Consider the following 19,254-nt stretch of genomic DNA (forward strand, 5'->3'; position numbering starts at 1 on the left):
TTTTGCATATAACTAAGCTAAAATTATATACATTTAAGCAGAAGTTGTTTATTCCATAGCCTATACCTCTCTAAAATGATCTTTGGATCTTACAAGTGACCTAGGATGAAGGACTCATCTTAATGAGAAACTTAAATCTGAGGCCACATTTTTTCCCCCTAGTATTTATTTTTTTAAGTTCAAATCTACAGCCGAGACAAAAGAAATTGAGTAAACACTGAGATACACACCACCTAGTTTCTGCAATCAACACTAAGATATTCTAGCTTTTTGTTTTTGTATTTGAAAACCTCAGAAACCCTTTTTTTAAAAGTCAGCTTTAAGAATGATACTGAGTATTGACTAGAATGTCTCTTAGGAAGTAACTGGCTTTATGCTGAAGTGCTAGAGGTGATTATTCTTTTTCCTTGGAGTAAATAGAACTAGACACATTGAAGCACAGAAGAGGTAATTTGAAAGGTGAAATCTGTGTAATCATTAGACATTTTGCCTCAATTTCTGATTAATTATCTTCCCAGGATGCCTGATAACAAAGAATGGATTTTCTAGAATCCTAGTGCAGTGGTAGAAACTGTTGTAGGCTTCTTGGAGTGGCTCTGCAATAGAAATATAATGCAAAGCATGTCTATAATTCTACATTTTTGTTGGCCACATTAAAGAAAAGTGAAATTAATTTTAATTTATCTAACACAGTATATCAAAGTGCTGTTTTAACATTAACCAATATAAAATTAAGATATCTTACTTTTTTTAATATCTTAAAAATCTCATGTATATTTTACATTTTATAGCACATCTCAGTTCATAGTAGTCACATTTCAAGTGTTCAGAAGCCACACAATATGTTAACATATTGAATATCACAGCTTTAAAGTATAGGACTTATTAAATGTAGTAAAAGGTTCAAGTGTTGATAGTACCTTTGGACAAAGGTCTGAATCAGGAGCCTTTGGAACATAAAGTTCTTTCATTACGGAAATCAACATTTCTCATTTGGAGCACTTTTGACATTTTAGATGGGATAGTCCATGCACTATAGGATGCTTAGCATCTCTAGCACACAGTGCTAAATATGGGTAGCACAGCAATCAGAATATGCCCTTTATATTCCAAAGAGGAATCGTATCACGGCATTCTTTAGAGATGAGAAATTACGAGTTTGAGAGACCTAGAAATAAGAATTTAAAATAACACCAAAAGGTTTTAAGGATGTTTATTGGGCCCATTGAATTACCATTGGAAGTTGTTGGTCATTTTGAAGGTACTTAGGACTATATCTGTATTTGAGTTACAGTAACTGGTAACTTACATTGATTAAAGAGGGAAAGAAAGTTTGGGGCAGATGAATTAAAAGCACTTGTCCTTACTTTCTCGGAAATGCCCGGGAATTCATTACAGACTGGAACAAATTTTGCCCCATTAGCATTGTCTGTAACTAAGTACCTGCTGATTGCTAGGCAGTGATCAGATTCTTCTACCTCATGTATTCTCTTTAATTCTCATAACAGCCTTTAGAGGTATTTTGAATGTACAGATGAGGAGGTTTAACAAAGCTATTTGCTGAAGATAGCATAACTGGTAAGTGCTGGCACAAGGATCTAGTATCAGATTACTTTGGCCCTAGTTCCCAGGCTCTTTTAAAATTATACCATGCTATCTTTTGGGTAAAAATGGATTGATGTAAAAGCAGCCATACCAATATGGTAGGAAAAGAGATAATCCCATTATAGTACTGGCTTTCCTTATCATTTGAGACCCCCCCCCTCCCCCCCCCGCCCTCCCAATGTCTGCTTGCTGCTTGCTTGCTTGTGTTTTACAGCGTTGGCAAGCCTCTTGCTTTTGGTGTCTTAATTTCTTCTGGGATAGTAAACTATATGGTTTATGGATTTGGGGGAAAGTTACTGTATGAGGTGGGTTTTTTTTTTTTTTTTTTTTTGTCTTTTGCTGAAAGAAGAGCTATGAAGGCAAGCGTTTTCTAGTTTTAGCTCAGATTATTTCAGTATAAATTTTGTCTCATTCTCAAGCTCTTTTTGCAGAAAGTTTTAAATCTAGAGTAAATATCAGATTTTTCCATTTTACTTTTTATTTGAGTCAAGTTATTATGGTGTGTGTTCAAACCATGCCCATCTAAAGATACCTTGTTTAAAAAACAAAATTTTTAAAATGGATAGTGCATACATGAAATAATTTTTTCTCAAGTCTATGAAAGGATTGTAGAAACCATTTCTATGACATATTTTCAGATGTACTTTAATATAAATTAGTCCATTACCAAATAACCAAAAGAACTTTTGCCACTGGCTAGGACTGAAGAGCATCCCTGGTCTGATTTTTCCCATGTAGGTACATTTCATGCTTTGGTTGCATAAGTTTATGATGTAGTTGGTGGTTTGGTTTTCCAAACCCCGTGCCAGGAATAGACAACAACTTTGTGAATAATAACTGTTTTCCTCATAATAGGACTCCCTTGATCCAAGCTTAATTAGACTCGTTTATTCAGCCTGGGTTTTTTTAATTAATATGAAAACATATTTTGACTAGTAACAGTAGACTTGAATCCACAGCATTGAAGCCCCACTTCTGGGTCGTCTTTTTAACATTTTGCCTATATTCTAATGATTTAAGCCCTTACAACTACCTTTTTTCTTAATAATTACTTCCAATCCTCCAAAAATTTATTGACATTTTTTCAAAATATAAGTAACATGCTTAAGATAGTGAAAACTGGGAGTGCACAATTTATTATGTATTCTCTCCTCAGGATTTGCATAGATGATTATATGTATGAAATCACATTATTTTATAAAGCAGAATTCCTATTTTGAGTTTCAGAAAACTTGATTGAGGTGTAATTTACATACCATAAAATTCATTTGTTGAATTTTAGTAAATTCATTCAGTGAATTTTAGTAAATTCATAGAGTTGTCAACCATTATAATCCACATTCCAGTTTTAGAATATTTCCATAATTTCCCCAGATTCTCTTGAGCTCATCTGTATTTAATCCCAAACCCAACAAACCACTGGTCTGCTTTTTTCTCTAAATGTGTCTTTCTTACATTTCATATAAATGGAATCAGACAATATATGGTCTTTTGCATCTGGTTTTTAGCATGTTATTTTTGAGATTCTTTCATGTTGTGACATGTATTAATTAGTATTGTGCTCCCTTTTTTGCTGAATAGTATTCTCCTGTATAGATACACCACATTTATTCATCCATTCACAAGTTGATGGGCATTTGAATTGTTTTCTGTCTTTAGCTATTAAAATGCTGCTATAAGTACTTGTGTGCAAGTTTCTTTGTGGATATGTATTTTTTTCATTTCTCTTAGATAGATTCCTAAGATCAAATTTGTTCTCTCTTAAGTGTAAGGCTTATTTCTTTTTGCCTACTTGTCTTCTTTGAAAGAAAGCACTGGATTTTTCCCCCCTCATTCTTTTCCTTCCCCCCCCCCCCATTCTTTGTGCCCAGGGAGCACAATACTTGGGAACCCGAGAAAAATTTGGATTGTCCTGAGCTAATTTCTGAGTTTATGAAAAAGTATAAGAAGATGAAGGAGGGTGAAAATAACAAACCCAGGGAGAAATCAGAAAGTAACAAGAGGAAATCCAATTTCTCGAACAATGCTGATGATATCAAATCCAAAAAAAAGAGAGAGGTAAGCTTCTTTTCCCCTTTTTCCCACAAACATTTGTTTTGCCTCTTCCCCACCTCCCCAACCTCCTAAGCAATATCTTGGTGGTTTCTGTTCTAAGGGTGGCTTGCAAGGTAAATTGTTGAACAAAAGAGCTTCCAAGGAGGTACGTTGATTAACTGCAGCTCCCTCTCCTGGCTGATTGAGAAACATACTGTATATTCCACTGAATTGTAGTAGAGTGGCAAAATTAAATCCCTGTAAAACAGGTAACCACTTCCTGTCTTCTCCATAATAAATAGGCAAAGTTATCTTAGTGAGGGAGGGACTTGGTGAAGTTTTTAAGTGTAGAAAAGGGGCTTTAAAGTGTTTACTAATGGGACACCTGGGTGGCTCAGCGGTTGAGCGTCTGCTTTTGGTCCAGGGCATGATCCTGGAATCCTGGGATCGAGTCCCACATTGGGCTCTCTGCAGGGAGCCTGCTTCTCCCTCTGCCTGTGTCTCTGCCTCTCTCTCTCTGTGTCTCATGAATAAATAAATACAATCTTTTTTAAATAAAAGTAAAAAATAAAATATTTACTAATTTTTTTCTAATTTTTTTGTTTCAAAGATAGCACTTATTTTTAAACTTTAAAATTCTTTTTTAAATTGAAGTGAAATTCACATAGCATGCAATAAACCATTTCATTTTATTATTAAGGATTTATTTGAGAGAGAATGAGCATGTATGCATACATTGTTGGAGAAGGGCAGAGGGAGAAGGGAGAGAATCACAAGCAGACTCCGCTGAACAGGGAGCCTGACCTGGGGCTTGATCTCAAGACCCTGAGATCACAACCTGAGCTGAAACCAAGATGCTCAACTGACTGCGCCTAGACGCAATTAACCATTTTAAGGTGTACAGTTCAGTGGCATGTATATTCTCTTTTGAGTCTATTATTTCTACATACTCCAAATAATTTTCATCTTTTTTTTTTAGTTCAGTTTATTTTTTTTAAGATTTTATTTATTTATTCATGAGAGGCAGAGACATAGGCAGAGGGAGAAGCAGGCTCCCTACGGGGAACCTGATGTGGGACTTGATCCCTAGACCCAGGATCATGCCCTGAGCTGAAGGCAGATGCTCAACTGCTAAGCCACCCAGGCATCCCTATTGTTAAGTTTAAAACGTGTGTTTATGAAAGTTTGGTTTGATTTAGTTACTTTAATTCTTCTGATCTTTAGCTCTCAATCACTAGCATAAGCCCTGTTCCTGCTTCTCTTTTTTTCATGTGTATATTTTCCATCTGTACACACACACAGACACACATATTACCCACCCCCCCAGCTTCCAATCCTTTCATTTATTTCAAGGTTATGAAGCCTTTTGTGATGAAGGATGTATCATACCCTTAACATTTAATAAAATAAAAGCATAAGTCCACTTCAGAATTTTCTAGTGTCCCTACCATAAGCATCTCTATTTATCTTCATTCTACTTGATACCCATCTTTCTAGAACATTAGTTCTCAGCCCTAGCTGTACATTAGAATCGCTAGGGGTGGGTGAGGGGCTTAAAAAAAAAAAAAAAAAAAAAAGACCAAGTACCCAAGATACACCTCAGACTAGTTAAATTCAGACTTCTCTGGGTTGGACCCTAGACATCAGTATTTTAAAAGACTTACACAAGTGATAGAGAAAATGGGAGATCAGCTTTCCAAAAAGAATTGAAATAAGAGTGAAAGATTGGAGGCTAAAAGTGAAAGTGCACTCTAGGTTTGTGTCTATCTCTTTATTTGCTTCCCTGGTTAATTTTATTTTTTGCAACCATATTTTTAAAACTACTTTGTTTTGGTGAGGTATGTATATCATTATGATATACTGTACTGATAAGGAATTTGAGAATGCCTTCTCTTCTCTAAGGAGCTAAGACCTGGTTTGCTCTTTCTTTTTTATTAGTCCTTTGTATTCTGGCTTTTGTTGTTTGATTCATTTTCTAGCTAAGTAAAGAGACCAAAAAACAGCACAGCAGAAGACTTGGGACTAGCCATTTGTGACATACGTTGTGTATTTCCTCAACCTAGGGTTTCTCTCCTTTCAAAAAGGAGCAGTCTGGCTTAGACCTACTGGCCGGCATAGAGAGTTTCTTTCCTGGGCCAGGTTCTGATGCTGCTGACCTTGAAAACAACCCCCACACGTCCCTTGTAATGTTCATCTAGGGTCCCTGACAGCATTCTCAGCAGTGCTGGCGGCTGTCAGGTAGGCAGCCAGGAAGATAGGTGATTGTATGTTTTAAAGGTACAGGAGGGGATTGCGTTTCTTTCTTTAGACCACTGCAGAAGAAATTTGTTAGTCGGCATTATGCCTGATTTAAGATTACTGCCTGTGTGATGATTTTAGCATTTTCCTCGCCTCGGCTCCTTTTCAGCAGCTTGAACATTTTTCTTCCCTTCCCTCTCTATGTGGCAAACTGTTTTCAGCCGCCAGCTATGATTTACAACTCAGTTTGTGTGCCAGCATTCCAGCTGTGAGCAGCTGTGTGCACATCTGGGAACCTCCTCCCCTTAAGCGCCCCCAAAAGAGGCAGTGTTTTTAAGTCAGTATCTCCCCTGATCCGTGCATGGAATTTCCTTCCCAGTGTTGGTTCTGGTATCTTTGGGGACCACCTGGATCCTGAATACTTTGTATCTCTCTCTCTCAAAAAAAAAGGGCAGAGTAAATGTCAGATCAAAGAGATTTTATTATGAAAATCGGACATCAGAGATCTAGTTCATTTGGGCAGTCTTTTTAAATCTTTTTTATGTTACCACTAGATAAGCTTGCATTATCTTCCATAATAAGGTTTTTAAAATTACCTGGTTTGTCTAAAATTTCACTGTTTTGCTCTCATCAGTGCCATCACACCTGAATAGGACTCTGTGCTCCTTGTCTTGATTGCATGATTGCATTTTGACCAAGTTTGAATAATCTAGAAAATTACTGGTTTGTTTTAAATCACTCTCCAGTTCTGTTTTCTAGTGCTAACAGCTCATGCATATCAGGAGGGGTTAGGCACAGACCAGGGCCTCTTCTCCAAGTGTGTGGGTATTGTGCAGTATGTGAGCTCTGAAAGAGATTTGCTATTTTATGGTACTGCCTTGAATCATTCTTATCTCTGTTCTTTCATAAATATAAACGACTGTGAAAAATATTAAAAATACTGGTCAGTGTTAAGGTAGACTAAATGTCTAAAAAAATTAAGATGGAGAAGCGGTACGTTTGAGTTTATAAAATGAAAAAGGGTTTAGTTCGGGTAAGCATGGACTTGTTTATCATCTCGGAAGCAACAATTGAGAAGTAGTCAATTCATAATATCAAGGAGATTAGATTAGAAGGTTAGATGAGTTCCTAGGTGATGCCTCCAGAATATCTTAAGGGATATGAAAGAGTTTTAGGGGCTGCTTGTAATCCTGTGAAAGTGTAGTAGAAGGACAACTGCATCTAACAAAAATACTTCTTGGCGTCATTGTCACTGGCTGGCCCAGTATTGTATTTCTTAAGTTCTAAGAATTCTTTGAATTTGTGACAAAAATGAACTTAGGTTGGGCTTTGTTGAGCTGTGAAACTTTTTTTTTTTTTAACTCTTCTCCAGACTGTAACCTTTTCTTTATCTTCTATTTATAGCAGAGCAATGATATCGCTCGGGGCTTTGAGAGAGGACTGGAACCAGAAAAGATCATTGGGGCGACAGATTCCTGTGGTGATTTAATGTTCCTAATGAAATGGTGAGAGAGATTGGGCTTCACTGTATAGTTGTGTTTCTTTGCCAGTGGCTTGAATTTGTATAGAAGATAGGGAAGGAAGGCAGAGTATATCCCGACTAAGAATTTTGATTGTCAAGAATCTTTGGTTTATATCACCCATTAGTATTAATGGAAATTATGGTTGGGAGTGGATTTAAGACATTCTCAAGCCTTGGTATTAAGCCAAATTATTTTAGCCCAAATACCTAAGGTAGCTTTGAGGTAGGAAACGTATAGACATGACCTAACCATTTATTTACACAGTTCTGAATCATTTACCGTTAGACCATGAGCCTGTGGCCATGAGATAGGAGTTGAGTGAGGCTTTCTGGCATCACTAAGGATCAAAACAACTGAATAATGTCTAAAAGCGAAAAATCATCTCAACAGAGAGCATTTACTAATACTAGCCAAAGCGTAAATAAGCGTAAGTTATTTCATCCGGTGGAGGGAGTGTCTCTTAGAGGAAAGTGTAGTTACTTCCCCTCAATTTGGTTTCGTAAAGACAGGGTGATTTATGGTGTGGCCCTCACTACCTCTCTGTTTCCAGTGTTCTGGGCTTGTGATTTAAGTTTGGTTTCTAAAGAGAGGCTTCATGCTGCATTGCCACTGAGGAAGCTTATTTACCTTGAAGTTGTAGAATCAAAAGGTTTAATATTTTATCTGATCGAAATTTTGCTGGTAAATTACCCAGAAGCCTAGATTTGAAGAATCATTATACTCTGTCAGAAGTAAGGAACTGTATTGACTATTTTCCCCACTCAGCCATATGTGTTACATATGATTTATAATCATACATTAACTAGCTTTTTTTTCCCACCACAGTCCAAATTTGAGTGTCTGCTCTGAGCTGTGTGTTTTCCCCTCCTTTCCTCACCCATAATACTTTCTCCATTTGGAATGCTGGTTAAGGGACTTGCTAGATTTTTATGTATGTATGTATGTATGTATGTTTTATTTATTCACAAGAGACACAGGGAGAGGCAGAGACGCAGGCAGAGGGAGAAGCAGGCTCCATGCAGGGAGCCCGATGTGGGACTCGATCCCAGGACTCTGGGATCACTCCCTGGACTGAAGGCAGGCGCTAAACCACTGAGCCACCCAGGGCTAGAATTTTATTTATACACGTTGGTAGAGCTCTTGTAACTTGGACAATTGAAATTTGCAGCTAATTCCTACATTTCATTTTAGTGACTGGATTTTACATTCTCTTATTGTTCCTTATATAAGTACTATTGCAGACTTAAATTTCTGTTTTCTTACTATTCTAGTCCATAGTTCTCACCAAAAGGATAGTGAGTGTTTAAAAGGCCACAAGATGAGAAAGGTTAACCCTTTCACTGAGATGATCCAGAAACTGTATTGATCATTCTGTGCATAATCAATAGGACTGAATGTAGATTTGATCATGTTCACTCAATACATATAAATCAAAATTATAGGAGCAAAATTTATATAACTTCATTTTCAGCCTTTTGATTAAGCCTGCTATGTTTTCCATCTAAGTTCTAGCTGAAGACTTCCGCTTCTGTCTGATGTAGCAGCAGTTAAATGATACTCACTGATAATTTATTTACTTGAATTTCTCCTTGAAAGTACGGAGCTGTTAGGGTTGTCCTCACCTTGAAATCGAGATGGAGAGGAAATCAAGTTGGTTAAATCCATATAATATAAACCTTGGTGTATTTATTTTTAATATTTTATTTATTCATGAAAGACACACAGAGGGAGAGGCAGAGACACAGGCAGAGGGAGAGGCAGAGACACAGGCAGAGGGAGAAGCAGGCTCCACGCAGGGAGCCTGATGTGGGACTCAATCCCCTGACTCCAGGATCACGCCCTGGGCCGAAGGCAGGTGCTAAACCGCTCAGCCACCCAGGGATCCCCTAAGCCTTGGTTTAGATAGATTCTCTCTCGCTCTTACTTCCTCTCCTTCTAAGTCTCATATTTTCTCTCTCCAGGAAAGACACAGATGAAGCAGACCTGGTTCTTGCAAAAGAAGCTAATGTAAAATGTCCACAGATTGTGATAGCATTTTATGAAGAGAGACTGACATGGCATGCATATCCTGAGGATGCGGAAAACAAAGAGAAAGAAACAGCAAAGAGCTAAAGGAGGGGGTGGTCTCTGTCATTTCTCTTTGTATATAATACATTCACCTCCCTGCCTCCTCTTCCTTCTGCCCACCCCCTTCTATCCTAAACATATCCATAAAAAATGTGCTTATCACTGTGCTCCACAGGAGAAATGTTGGTATTGGTTCTCTTGTAACATAACTGATGGTCTGATTCATGATAAGTGTCTCTCTGTGAAGACCAGGCATTTACATACTGTGTGTAATTCCCACACTTTTTTCCTTTGCCCTGATCTCTTCCTTCTGCTCCCTTGTGACCTCAAGATGAGTTTTAACTTTTTAATCACCTTAGAGTCTTGATCTTTTCAGGGTTGGTTCCTTTTTAGATTGGGGGATTTTGTTGTAATGATGATGAATTTTGGTTTCTTGCTTTGGTTCTTAGAACATGTTGATGACCAGTTAGCTTTTGTTTTGAGATGTTGGGATGGAAAAGATGTTCCCATCTTTTAAAAAAGCCAATAGCAACTGCCTACCTGTTGGGGCTTTCCCAACCTCATTCAGCTCTACCCAGTAGAATACAGGGTTCCTGGTGTGGTCCTCTGGGCCACCCTCTGTTGTTTATCCCCACTCATCCTCCCAGAATAGCTCCATCCCTTGGAGGACTTGAAATTTTACACTCATATTTGTTAAGGCGCTCTTAGCCCCAGGACTTTTGGCCTTGTTTGTTAGCAATCCCTGATTCTGCTTCTGCAAGGTGGTATAGTCTGTCATAAAATGACAAGATTATGAACTGCGGAGATTTTTTAGCTATTTGTACATGAGGATGATGGGGTAGGATACAGTTGTCTTTATGATCACATATGGTATATATGAATTTTTTCTTTCCATCCCTCACATTTGGACTCTATATTTATGTAGGTGTGAGTGACTGCCTGGTGCTTGCTTGTGCCAAGGTGCTAGGCACCCTCCTGCCCTGCCAGCTTTTGTGGCCTCCCAAAGCATTCCTGGTACCAAAGAGGCTTCAGACCTGACCCTCACTTCTCAGTGGACCCAAGTTTCCCCTCCATGCCATTATTTTCAGTGGGGAATTCTTGGAGGGGAGCCCTTGGCCACAGTATCAATTTTAAGTATTCATAGCATTTATAGTCATAAATTTTCTGCTTTGTTGACGCCTGGATTTGCCACCAAGAGTCTCCAAAGTATTATTGCTCTTCCCTTTTTCCACCCTCAAACTCACAGTTGTATTTTATTTTTCAAAATACATTTTTGTGGAAGACTATCACCTCAGAGAGACAGGCCCTGGCATTAGCATGTTGACACAACCTTTTGTCCCTATTCAGAATATTTCCCTTTGGCTTTCTCCTGCTTTGCCATTGTATTGAGAGATCATTATCTGATCTTCTGTTTCCATCCGTGACCCCAAGAAATGCCCTACTTCTCTTTAGCCATTTCCTTTTAGTTGAGGGGGTGCTAGAGAATCAAGACTAAAAAGTAAGGAAATAGCAGGGTCATGAGCCTCTGTGTCCCGGTCCAAAGCTGAGGAATTAAGAATAAATGCTTGAAATAGCCTTAACTCTAGAGTTCACTAGCCACTTAGGTGGTTTTTGTTGTGCTTTTGATTTTTAAAACATATAGCTGTCTGGCCAGGAGCATTCAACTATTTCTAGATTATTCAGAGTAATCAGGAGAATGGATAGATTGCTCCAGTCCACAGATGAGCTGAATAATATGCAAATCATATACCCATTCATAGCATTTGTTACCATTGCTTTCCTGCTCAGCTGCTGATTGAATTCTGTGTGCTTGTATAAATTATGTCAAAAATTATACTGCACAGTTGAGAAGACAGCTGTTGCTGCAGTGACATGACAGACTGGAACAATGAAGCTTTTGGTTTAAGTCATCCAGGAAAATCCTTCTGAATGGTAATGTGATTGGGTGAGAACTCCTAACCCATACCTCAAGTGGGTAGGAGTTTTTATCTCTTTCTTTACTCTGGAAGAATTCAAGGCCTAGATAATTGACAGTTGATTAGTACTTAATCTGATGGGCATCTGAAAGAAAGAAAGGATGGTCAGGAAACGGATTTGTCATACAAGTAGCCAAGGATATAATTAGGGTAGACAAGAATAAGTCAGAAGTAGGCCAGAGCCCCTGAGGAGGGGATCTGGGCCTGTTGATTTGCAGGTGGAGAAAATGACAGCTTATCCATGGAGCCGGTGTGTGTCTCCCAGGAGCAGTGGGCCTATAAACTACAGTGAGACTATTTTTCAGACCAAAATCAACATGTGGACAAAGAACACAAAAGAATTAGTTTATGCTGAGATTGGTTCTGAGAAACCTGGGGCGCGTGGTTGCCATGGTTATAGGTGATATATAAGACATTTATCAAAATCTGATTTTTAACAAAGGAATTACCATCTACTACTCATCAGCTGTTTAATACCTTACTCTTCACTCCATCTTTTCTGTTCACAGTATTGAATCATGGTCTTGTACTGAATGCTGCCAGAACAATTGTTGTTTTCTCCCTGCCTACCCACATTCTATAGGAATTCCTACATTCTATAGGAATGTAGGGAGCCAGAGGCCAGAATTCTGACTTGAGCCCTCAGCAAAAGGAAACCACATACTGGCCTGTGCCTCTGGCATTTGTTAGTGCTGAGTAGCTATCCTGGCCCTTGCAGAATTGCAGCCTCAGAAGGAAACCTATTTTCATGGGGCTTTCTCCTCAGAAGAGTTAGTAGCCCTGGGCTAAATAAGCACTCCTAAACATCTAGGTCTCCGGTGCTCAAGCATGCTTTTTTCCCTGTTTTTACTTAGTCTTCTTTCAAAACATCTTTCTAATGCTGAATTTCTTTTAGTAATCCCCATTCAAGGATCTCACTTTCCACCGTAGGTAACAGTAGGTAACAGAGCCCTGCCCGGCAAAGTTGACCAAGGTCAGTGTAGCTGCTTTTCTGAGCTCTGCACTGGGCCAAAGCCCTCATGTTAGGATTAGCTGTTAGGAACATCAGCCTTGATGGAAGCACCTGTTTTTAACCTGGAGAGAGCCATATCATTTTTCCTCCCACAGTCCGGTTTTGGTCTGTTCAAGGAAGCGCTTGGGCCTCTGGTGTTCCTTAATATGAATCTAGGCGGTCCTTGGCTGTCCCCCAGCCATGGCCGTGTACTGCTTTTTGTTGTTGATGAAAGGTTAGTCCTGTTTCCGTAGCTAGGGCAGTTAGGTTCTTCTTAACTCTCTTTGTTCCTGTTCTGTAGCTGTCCTGCAGTCCATTATCCTTCTGTTCAGGTCAGAGCCTAGGGCTTTTGGGAAGGTGCTTGGGATTTTCATCTTGTGATTTTGTTGGATCTGTGTTTGGTCCAGCTCACCTAAGGTACAGTAAGGGGTCAGAGGGATCTATCTTGTGTCTGGGCTGGGGAGCAGTTGTCTTTGCCCTCAGGATTTGAGTTTGAGGACCTAAAATAAAATACTGCTTTCCAATGACATGAGAACCACAAGCATGGTTAAGTCATTAGATTAGAAATGTGGAAGTTATTCCTCACAAATGAGGTCAAAGGAAAAGCTCATTTTGCATCCATACTTCTATCCTTTTGGTTTAGGTTTTTGGATTAAAAGTTATAGTGTGGAAGTCTGTACCTTTGTAATCAGACTGCCAAGCAAGCCTACCTGTGGCAAGGTGGAAAGAGGAATGGTTTGGATCCAGTGTATTCTAGTTTCATGCTGGCTTTATCACTAATCATAAAAGTTATATTTTCAAAAACAGATGTCACCAGCCTTGCACCCAGGGGTACATGATATGCTCAGAATTCAGTGTTCTCATCCAATTAATAGTAGTGGATTTATATTGAGCTGTGCATGTTCCAACCATACTAGTGTGCAGCAGCACTCATTTTATTCCACAAGCATTTTTTTTGGCCTTAGGGGTACACGGTTCAAGAAGATACACTCTTCTGATTTCAAAGAACTTTCATACTGTTGTGGGATGAACTGAGTGTTAATAGTGCAATGTAATAAGTGCTACAAATAGGTACACATTTTTGATTTGGGGACAGTAGGTGGGTGATGGTTCATAGGGGGATAGACCTGTGACCTTGGATGAACTTAGCTAACTGGCCATAGGTGGACTACAACGAGGGCTTGTTTTATTCCAGAAAATAAGGATAGCTGAAGGTTGGTTAGCCTTGCTGTTGCTGAGAGAGAAAACAACAGGTGAGTGTGGATTGAGAAGCCCCTCGTGTTGATCCCTGTTTTGGGCTCTTTGCCAAAGTACTTATGGTCTAGTTAATCCTTGCTTGTGGAATGTATTATCTATGTTGCAGACCCACCTTTGTGTTGTTACATTACTATGGGTTCTGTGACGTTTATTCCTCACGGACATTTTATCAGAGTCGCTCACACCTTTTTCAGTTTCTCATCACTTTTGGAAGAATTATCGTGAGGTTGGCTTTAAGTTTAAAACAAGGACATACTTTTCAATGACGAGCGGTTTACTAAAAAGAAGGCGTCGGGCACACCTGTTAACACATGCGTGTCTACTGTGTGCAGTGTAGTTTTATTCAACACTGCAGCATGGTGATTTCTAAGGAGACGTGTCAGTTATGTGGAAACCTCTCTAGGAAGCGCACATACCTGGAGTTGCAGATTTAATCAATCTAAGGAAGTCTAGGGTGAGGCCTTAGCCCTGCTAAGTAAGAAACGGTCTAAGAAATGTCTTAATTCTGAACTGTGTAACTACAAGAAAAAGGTACTTTTCTCTGTCTGGATCATTGAGAGTTGACTAACTTCGGAAGTCAGAATTCCCAGGAATGAGTAAGTGTTCTGGAAAATTGAAATGTGAAGGTTCTTTGGATAGCTTCATAAAAATAATTCTAATTTCTTTGTGCTTGCGCTGGATTTCTTGAATTTTAAACTACCTCATCTTGTCTTTTTAGAAGTTACTTCGGCTTGTCATTGCCACTCTCACATCATGCTTGACTTTGATTGTTTTCTAACATGGAATTTTTTTCTATGCCTTGACAGCATGTTCTCTTCTCATCCTGATCCTCATCATCTCATATTGTTCTTCCGTCAGAGAACTGTTTTAAAATAGTTAGAAATCTTGGCTTACGGGAAGTGGTCCTCCAATGCTATTTGTCTCTGGGATCAGTAGGAAAGAGTTAAAACAAGGTGGTGAGGGCAGGGGACAGAACCTGCACTGGAGGCAGCTGAGGAGGGAAGAGCCATTAATTAAGACAATTTCCAAGTCAACTGATTGTGATCATTAATGTCACAATAGATCAAAACCTAATTATCACAGCCTAGGTAAGAGCCATCAGTATTAATCGGAAAATCTAATAGGAAACTATTATCAAGAAATTAGGCTAAATTGAATGCAGTGAACTTTTTATCTTGCCATTCTGTTTGTGTGTGTGAGAGCGGGCGAGCGATGTCCCTTGGCATTGGCAGGTGTGACCCTCATAGTTGATCCTAGGTGCCGGTGGCCAGTTCATCACACTTTTTGAGGAATTCCAAACAGACTAAACTGTCATTTTAATGTCTTGAACATTATCATCACCTGGGCTTGTCCAGTGTGATCAGCAATCAATGGAAAAAGGTTAATATTTAGGTCTTGGTGATGGTTGGTCCTTCCTGGAATGAGAGCATCCCTGGTGGACATTATACCGTGTGTATTGGTAGATCATTCTTTGAGCTTCTGATGTATGGAGAGTCCTGCTGCTCTGGCTATTGCAAGGGGGTGCAGAGGGAAAAGAGGGGCTTTCTGCCTGGAGAGTCTTCAAGGAGACCCAAGAAGATAGAGTTCAGTCATGTCACAGCACTTTTAAAGTCTGTGTTTTACAGTTTCTAGTAGCTTTAGAATTTGATTCTAAACTAGGGCTGACTGTGGTTTTAGTTTTTTTCCTCTAGTTTTAGGATAAGGGTCATAATGATTACCACCAGAATCCAGTTGTAAGTCCAGAGAGGGGGGAAGGTTTTCTTTCTTTCAAGCTTTCATCAAAGAGTTACGCTCCTGTCAGGGTATTAAAGAATATTACAAGAGTCTTACAGCTAGTCCTAGAGAACACTTCATTCCCCTCTCTGAATGGAAAACGAGGGGTCACCATTTATATCCTTAATCTCGAGAGCCATTCATGAGGATCCTGGCAACTCCTGAAGTTAGACTGGTGCAGAATGGTTGGAAAGATGCTGCCTTGTGGGCATTGAGGGGAGGGATGAGCGGCAGCAGGAGGGGGCTGCGTCCTGCCACCTGGCCTGGCTTAGCCTGGGGAGAGTGCCTCCCATTGGTGCCACTGCTGCTGCTAGGCCTGCGCCCCCTCCCCCGGCCTTGCGACTCAGGACACCACCGAGACTGGCCCTGGGGATAGGGTTCTTGCATTCTTGTTCGAATGAGGTCTTTTTCTTGGGTTTTAGGATTTAGGGATAGGGGTTACTCAGTATAGAACTTTCACCTCTTTAAGAGAAAGTGTGTATTTCTTTACAAAAGAATCATGCCCTTAATGCTTAAAATGTAATTTTATTTGCAAAACATCACTAACACATGACTTTCAGAAGCAGTTTGTGTCTCCAAGGTTCATTGCATTATGCCCGATAAAGAATAGGCCCTCTGTTAATAGTTGTGGGTTGGCTAAATTCATCTAGTTTGCAGAGTGAAGTGTACCTGCTGACTTCCTTTTGCAAGCAAATGCGCTCTTAAGAGGTAAGGTGCCCTAGGGAGTGAAACAAGACGTGAGTGGATGCTGACTGTGTGTGCCAACCTCCTCAACTGGTTCATAATTGCTGACCTTGGGCAAGTCACTCCTTTCAATGCCTCAGTTCCCCATCTGTCAAATGGGGTTAATGATACTGACCTACCTCACAGGGGTGTTGTGAGGCATTGCAAATCAAAGTTGGTAGAACACTTTAGGGTCCTCGATGGAGGATGCCTTGAGCCGAAGTCTAAAGTCTAGGCCTGACATAGGCTTCAGTCCTCACTGAGCTGTCCCAAGGTTGGAACTACTAGTGACCTCGGCAAGTTCTCTGCCCCCCACCCCTCCTCAAAGCTGCTAGTTCAGATGTTGACAGTGTTTTTGTGAATGTTGGAGTCTTAATAGTCCAGACGTAGGATGTTATGGGGGGAAGGCACTTAGTATTTTCTATGTCTTGCATCCACAAAGAGAGGCTGTCTCAGACCCAGGAGCATTGGATTAGGGAACTATGAGGCAGGGATGCTACTGCTTGTTTCTCTCTGCAGGTTGGGAATTAAGGTCCCATTCCCCAAGGGATTGGGACAGACTCCAGCTGTCTCGGGAGCAAAGTGAACACAGTGGGCTTAATTTATATCCTTGCTTTTATCGCGCGCCCCCCCCAACTGAGTCACCGCACCCCCTCTTGCCTCCCTACAGGAACCAGCTGGTTCAATAAACATAACCACTTTCCCCGTCCCCTACCAAAAAAAGAGCCATCTTGGGAAAAAAAAATTTTTTTAGAGATATGTTTAACACTCTTCAAGCTTCATCTGACTTTACTGTACTCATTTGTCATCTTTTTCTGTGTCCACAGTCTGAACCTGACTTTGACCTGTTTTCCCTCCAGTTTGGGAAAACTTTGGACACGATTTCTATTTGCCCAGATGTGGGCTTAGCCAGCTCCTCTTCCCAACAGGGCTCTTTGTCCTTTCCCTCTCCTTGGCCCTAGACGTGTAACCCATGGAAAAGCACAAGGTTCTGGCCCCTTGCTGTGGTCACATTCCGGTTCTCCGTGCTTTGTGGACTTTGCTCTATTCACCCAGCTCGGGCAGCGCCAGGTGGTCCTGTGGAGTTGTGGGGGATGGAGAGAGCAGTCTGCCTCCTGCCAGGTAGCCAGGAGTTGACTCACCCGTGGCCCGGCAGCTCTGCCGCCCTGTCCCACAGGATGGGACGTGAAGGACTCAAGAGGCTGGGCTCTCCACACTGTCTCATCCTGTGTAGGAAAACACATCACACTTGGTAGCCAGATTTCTAAGTGGAAAAATGGGAAATTGAATTCTCTATGGACCTTTTGGTTTGTGGGGGAGTTTTGGTTGTGTTTCTTGGTTTTAGTTCAGCCAAACATGTCGGCTTTTCATTTTTTTATTTTTTTAGGATAAGTGATATATATATGTTCGCCTTTTAAATGTAAATGTTTAAAAGTAGGCAATTTATGTGTTTCCACAACTGACATTGATGCAGACCTCATTCTCTCCCCCTCTTCCACCCTCCTCTTTTCCCTCTTTTCATACTCTTGTATTGGTTCTAATAAATGGTTGCTTTTCAAATATGGATCCTGAGTGGTGGTTTGAAGATCTGGGTCTGACACTCTTCCTTAATTTGGTCCCTGGAATGTCAGCCAGTTGTCACACATGCCTTTCTGAAAGAAAAGAGCAGCGAGCCTTCCAGAACAAGGGCTTTTTTTCTAACAGTTGCTGGTCTCTGATTTGCCACGGGGTGGCGCAAGCCTAGGGAATAAGACCCCACGTATCCTGTTCCCTACTCCATTCCCTTAACCTGTTCAGACTGTGCCTTCCTGGTCTCTGCACTCCTCTCTGCTGCCAGTGGCTCAGAGAATAAATATTAGCCTTCAGCAACCCAGGGACCCAGAAGAGTCAGCCCCTGGTTATTAGAATTTGCAGAAAACCACATTGACAATCTAAATCAGGCTTAAAAATCCCAATATATGTGGGCTTGCAAATACGGCTTTTTTATTATCTTTAACAATTTGCTTCACAAATACCAGAGAAACCATGTCTTGGACGACCTGATGATTGTGGGTCAGGAACATGGTGTCTCGGGGTTGCGGGGGGAGCAATTGGAAGCTGGATGAGGAGGGAAACGTGTAAATTTATTAATTAATTAAAAAGCCTGGTGCAGTTTTGAATCTAGTGGAGACAGAAACTCAGAGAAGAGCAGCGAGGAAGGCAGAGGCGCCGAGAGCCCAGACCTCCTCCCGCGGATCGATAACACCCCGAAGGCCGAGCCCTCTTTTCCACATCTCTTATCTGCAATTCTCCCTTCTTCTTTTCCCTTCTTGCTGCTGAGTTATAGGGTCTCCCCAGCCTAATCTCGTAAAGTCTTATGAAGACATCTGTAGGTTGGCTGGTTTAATGGTCCATGACCCCATAAACATGGGACAGGAGAGCCATTTGGTCCACTTCAGAGCCAGCCCCTTCTGGACATTATTTATTTCCCCCGCTGAAGCCTGGGACCGCTTGCCCCTTCCTTCCCTTCCCCGGTTCTCACCCTCACGCCACCTCGTCTCCGCCTCGGGCCTGCGCAAGGCCAGGCGCCGGGGTTTGCCCCCCGCACTGCCGCCCCTGAATGACGGTGCCGTGGGTTTTGTTGCCCTCCGGTGTGTCGGGGGCTCGCGTGCATGGCCCTCGTCAGATGAGCTCATCGCCGCTCCCGAGCCCTCTCCCGGCGATGCTGCCTCTGCTGCGCGTCCGAGCCGGGCTGTTGCCTCCCCTTTTGTCTCCGCCTAAGGGCCTCGGAGCTGCAGAGGAGCTGGTGCCATCAGTGCAGCATGGACAGCCTGGGGGAAGCGGGGGGCCCGGTGTGGGGGTTCGGTAGCTTGCCGGCAAGCAGCCTGCACCTGGGGGGAAGCAGGAGCCCTGGTGTTGAGGGCTGCTGCCCGCGGGCGTGTGCAGAGGGGGGCCCAGGACACCCCAAGCTGCCCCAAGCCTGAGGGCGACCGTCGAGGAGCGTGGGGCAGAGCTGGGGTCCTCTGCTACTCTGCGGGGATGGGGGAGGTGAAGCCGGTGAGAACCTCGCGGAGCCTCCCGCTTCCTG

At 41.5% G+C, this 19,254-nt stretch overlaps 1 protein-coding gene and 1 long non-coding RNA gene across 8 annotated transcripts in view; one reads left to right on the top strand and one right to left on the bottom strand.

Moving 5' to 3' along the window:
• Nucleotides 1-17,747, top strand: part of CBX5 (chromobox 5) — a 37,771-nt gene extending 20,024 nt beyond the window's left edge. For all 6 annotated transcript variants that reach the window (XM_077869773.1, XM_077869771.1, XM_077869774.1 and 3 more), the window contains 3 exons: nt 3,477-3,663; nt 7,282-7,382; nt 9,362-17,747. In XM_077869773.1, the coding sequence (XP_077725899.1) occupies nt 3,477-3,663; nt 7,282-7,382; nt 9,362-9,512 (439 nt within the window). In that variant the 3' untranslated portion in view covers nt 9,513-17,747. The remainder of the gene's footprint in view (nt 1-3,476; nt 3,664-7,281; nt 7,383-9,361) is intronic.
• LOC144296709 (uncharacterized) lies at nt 151-12,053 on the bottom strand. Of its 2 annotated transcripts, none has more exons than XR_013363704.1 (4): nt 11,921-12,053; nt 11,434-11,726; nt 8,963-9,022; nt 151-596 (listed from the first exon to the last, which is right to left on the bottom strand). It is a non-coding gene; the product is annotated as an uncharacterized LOC144296709 (long non-coding RNA). The 2 variants fall into 2 exon arrangements; XR_013363705.1 differs by having other exon boundaries at nt 11,434-11,528; nt 11,921-12,033.
• Nucleotides 17,748-19,254: the final 1,507 nt, after the last annotated feature.

This window comes from Canis aureus, chromosome 25 (genome assembly GCF_053574225.1).
Source record: "Canis aureus isolate CA01 chromosome 25, VMU_Caureus_v.1.0, whole genome shotgun sequence".
In the NCBI taxonomy this organism is placed as follows: domain Eukaryota; kingdom Metazoa; phylum Chordata; class Mammalia; order Carnivora; family Canidae; genus Canis; species Canis aureus.